Source organism: Bison bison, unplaced genomic scaffold (genome assembly GCF_000754665.1).
Source record: "Bison bison bison isolate TAMUID 2011002044 unplaced genomic scaffold, Bison_UMD1.0 scf7180017864524, whole genome shotgun sequence".
Lineage (NCBI taxonomy): Eukaryota > Metazoa > Chordata > Mammalia > Artiodactyla > Bovidae > Bison > Bison bison.
In genome coordinates this window covers 1,479,364-1,483,541 of record NW_011495075.1, presented here as the reverse complement: position 1 = coordinate 1,483,541, position 4,178 = coordinate 1,479,364, and the positions used below count along the sequence as shown (strand labels likewise).

At 62.2% G+C, this 4,178-nt stretch overlaps 1 protein-coding gene across 1 annotated transcript in view; it reads right to left on the bottom strand.

Annotated features, from left to right (window-relative positions):
* The window catches only part of CACNA1S (calcium channel, voltage-dependent, L type, alpha 1S subunit), a 57,778-nt gene that overhangs the window by 12,537 nt on the left and 41,063 nt on the right, over positions 1-4,178 (bottom strand). The window contains 2 exon segments of the mRNA XM_010831129.1: positions 60-153; positions 523-782. Of these exon segments, the coding sequence (XP_010829431.1) occupies positions 60-153; positions 523-782 (354 nt within the window).

Genomic DNA, 4,178 nt, shown 5'->3' with positions numbered 1-4,178 from the left:
GTGTCGCGGTGGGGGTCTTCCAGCCCACCCCGCAGCGCCTGCTGGGACCTCGCGCGGACCCTCGCGGGGCCCAGGGCCCTGGGCTTGCTCAGCCGGAGGCGGGGTGGGCGGGGCGCCAAGCAGTGCGCTGGGCGGACAGGGATTCCGTCCGCCCTGGGGGAGGCAGCGGCCAGGCCCGGCGCCTGCCCTCTGTCCTGCCTCGTGTCATCTCCTCCCCAAGCTGCCACTCAGCTGAGGACCCCGGCAGCGCTCCCGCCCCTCCCCAGTGCCCCCCCAGCGCAGAGTCTCCCAGAAGCTCAGCTGCTCTGTGGCCATCAATTCAATGGCCACTCCACGCCCACCCTGCCCCGCACGTGGCTGTCCCAAGCCGGAAGGCCTCTGCCCATGTGCCCCCCTGACACACCGGATGAATGGCCAGGGAGAGCCCCTGCCTGGCTTTTGGCGTCCCCACAAGCTTGGTGCTGGTGACCTGTCACTGAGGTTCTCTGTCATCCAGTCCTCTCTGGATGCTCCCGTCAGCACAGAGCCCCACGTCCCACCACACCCATGCACACTCTGGTGACACAGAGTCTCCGCCCGCCCCCAACCGGACCCTCGGGGGCCTGCTCGGGGCAGGGGGCCCTGAGCGCGTCTGCCCCATGCAGTCCAGCGGCCAGGCCCAGGCATGCAAGCTGCAGGGCAGAGCTGGTGGGCGAGCGGGGCAGGCTCATGCAGCCTGGAATTACAACGTTCCCGCAGCCGCCACCCAGGCAATACAGTCCCCCGCTGGAGGCCAGGAAAGTCTGTGGAGAGAGAGGGGGAGGGGAGAGAGGAGGGACATGGTGGGAGCGAGGTGAGGCCTCAGAGAGGACAGACCACAGAGGGTTACAGAGAGAACAAAGCAGGGAGGTGGGGGTGAGGACCCCCCGGCGGCGGTTGGTTGGTGTGGGGAGGAAGCTGTGGGGACGGTGAGGCGGTGAGGCGACAGGCCAGGGGCCAGGGAGCAGGAAGAGGAGGGAAGACTGAACGTGGGCAGACCCCCTCGCCTCCCAGATGCAGCCTGTGTGTCTGGGGTCTGTGGAGCTGGGGCTGTGAGTGAGGCCACGGAGGACAGCCCTGCTCACGGTCGCAGGAGAGTCCAGGGGTGCTGGCCCCCACGGGGGTCCCACCCTCCAGGGTCAAAGGCCCTCTGGGAGAGTCTGAGACCCCCTGCCTGGGAGCCGGACCAAGGCTTCTGTCTCAGGGGCCAGCCTCCTAGATGGGCCGGGCTGTGTAGGGGCAGCCTTTCCTCCTGTTTACTCTGAGCTCCTCCCTGCGGCCACATTTCCGGAGAAGCCCTGTTTCTGGAGCCCTGGGGTGGGGAATCATGGTTTTATCTTTAATTATTTGGGAGACTGGTTCCCCGGGCAGCTTTCTCCTGGACCATGGGTTCTTAGCCCAGGCGGCACATCAGAATCGCACAGAGAACTTAAAAAAATATGCACCTTTGCTGGGTCCCCATCCGGCCGATTAAGTCAGCTCCTGGGGACTGGGCCTGGCTTCCAGGTGTAAATGCACCCAGGTGATTTAGCACGCAGCCAGGGATGACAAGCCATGTGCCAGACCTGTGCCGCCACGGGGTGCCTGCAGCCACACGCGGCCGTCTGGATTACGGTGAAAACAACACAGACGAGGTATTCACGTCCCTGGCTGCACTGGCCACATTTCATACGACCAGCAGGTACCCATGGCTCACGGCTGCCACCGTGGACAGAGCAGAGCCCTCCTGGCAGAAAGTGCTAACCGACGGCGCCGCCCTCTTTGCTCTCTGGATTATCCGGCAGGGATACGAGTCAGCGTTTTAATTCAAAGTCTTATCATGACTTTAGGCAAACAGGCCTGGTGACGGACATATGCTGTCCCTAAACATCCCACGGTGACCAACGACACTCTCGTCCCTCCTGCATGGAAGAAAGAGCTCTGCCTGACCCCGACGTCCCCGACCCCCCACGTGGACCTCAAGCTCCAAGAAGTCATCGTTGGATGACTGACTGTCATTCAGGCCGAGACTGAGCCGGTGAGAGGTGCTGCCCCAAACCCTGGGCCCGCGGGGGCTACTTCCCAGCAGGGCCTGGGCGTGAAGGAGACGCGCACACAGGCCCTGGGGCACCCTGGTCTGCCGCCTCAAACCCGCCCCCTCCAGCCGCGTGCGTATGGACGGAGTTCCGTCTGTCCTGCGTGTGGGGAGAAGCGGACCCCAGGCCAGGCCTGCCCTCACCACAGAAGGGGCCGCTCTCTGCCAGGCTTCCCCTTACAGACTCCAGACTTGCCCTTGGCCCCTGCCCTGGCCCCCACCCTGCCCCCACCCACCCACAAGGGCCAGCCCTAGGCTGGCAGGGCTGCAGTGCTCACTGGTGGGCCGTGGGCGTGCGCCGGCTTGGGGGCTGGTCCTCTCCTGGACTCCTGGAGTAAGCGCCCCACGGCCACCCATGTCCCCGTCAGGGGCTGGCCAGGCCTCTCTGGGACGCAGCCAGCAGGCGCGCGGTCTGGGGGATGCGTCCTTGTGATCCCAGCCTCGGGTTCTGGGATGCCCTTCCTGTCCCCGGCTACCCACCTTCACCTGCAGTCTCCCCAGCTTCAGGTCCTTGGCGAGGCCACCCTGCTGTCTGTCACCCCCACAGCCCACGGCCTGGGTGCTTCCTGGCCACAGCCCGGAGGCCCTGCTGGCTGGATGCCATGGGAACCTCCACTCCCCTGCGCTCCAGCCGTCCCCTCCCTCTGTTTATGGGGCGGCTGCCACATGCTGGGGGCAGGGACCCGTGTTTCTTGGCCTGTGTTTCCAACAACGCATGACCCACCCCACATGCAAGGCAGCTCCCGAACCCCAAGCCCCAGTGCAGAATCATGGAGATGTCCACCCTCACCCCCACCCACGTCCTTGACGCTTTCCTTCCTGTGGCCCCGGGCGGCACTTAACTCATCCCACTGTCCACACAGCCACAGACTCACGTCCCCTTCCTGCTAGGGGATGAACCAGGTTCCCAGAGCCAGCGCTCCCTGGGGACCCCAGGGCTTCTGCCCAAAGACGTGGCTCCTGCAGTCGCCCCCCATCCCCCACAGCCTGATTCTCCCCTGAGCCCAGGATGTTCTCTAATTTCTCCCATTTTCAAAAGAAACTCTTCTTGGCTGCACACTCTCTCCAACTTCGAGGCTCTTTCTCTTTGTAGGAAACAGAACCGTCCAGGCCCGCAGCCCGCTCTGTCTCTTGCCACTCCCGACTCCTGATGGGCGTCCTTCCCCGGGAGGCTGTAGGGCAGGGGTCCCTCCTGGAGGAGCACCACCGGCCAGCCCCCAGACCTTCGCCCTCCAGACACCCTGCTCTCTGCTGCTTGTCTCACCCACTCCCACGACTCTAAATGCCAGCTCCTTCCTGGAGTCTCCAACTTAGGGCTCCAGCCTGACCAGCCTGTGTGCTCCAGGCCTCTGACTCCAAGCCCGCTCCGTGTCGCCACCGCAAGCATCCTGAGCTGTCGCGCCCCAAATAGGACTCTTGGTTCCTGCGCTACCCCCACTCCTCCCGGAGTTTGCACGTCTCAGAAAACGGAAGCTCAGTTTCTTGGGCAAGATCCTTGCAGTCACGGTTGATTACTTTTCCTCTCCCCCTAAATTAAGTTCATCAACAAATGCTGTCAGCTCAACGCTCCAAGCAGATCCAGCTGCTGGTCACCTGTCCCCTCCACAGCTCCCGTGCTACCCCTCATCGGGTGATCAGAGTACATCCTGACCACTTGCCCTGAGTGACCCCAAGTGTCCCCTGCAGCTTGTTGGCAGTGCAGCATCCAGAGAGGGCCTCTGAGAACCAAAGTCAGACCAGGTGTAAGTGCCTCCAGGGGCTCTCATCCCCCCAGAACAAAATCTCAGACTCTAACAAAGGACTAATTAACAAACTGTGGAAAATTCTTCAAGAGATGGGAATACCAAACCACCTTACCTGAGAAATCTGTGTGCAGGTCAAGAAACAACAGTTAGAACCAGACAAAAAACAACAGACTGGCTCCAAATCAGGAAAGGAGTCCCTAAGGCTGTATATTGTCACCCTGCTTATTTAACTTACATGCAGAGTACATCATGAGAAATGCCGGGCTGGATGAAGCACAAGCTGGAATCAAGATTGCCGGGAGAAATATCAATAACCTCAGATATGCAGATGACACCACCCT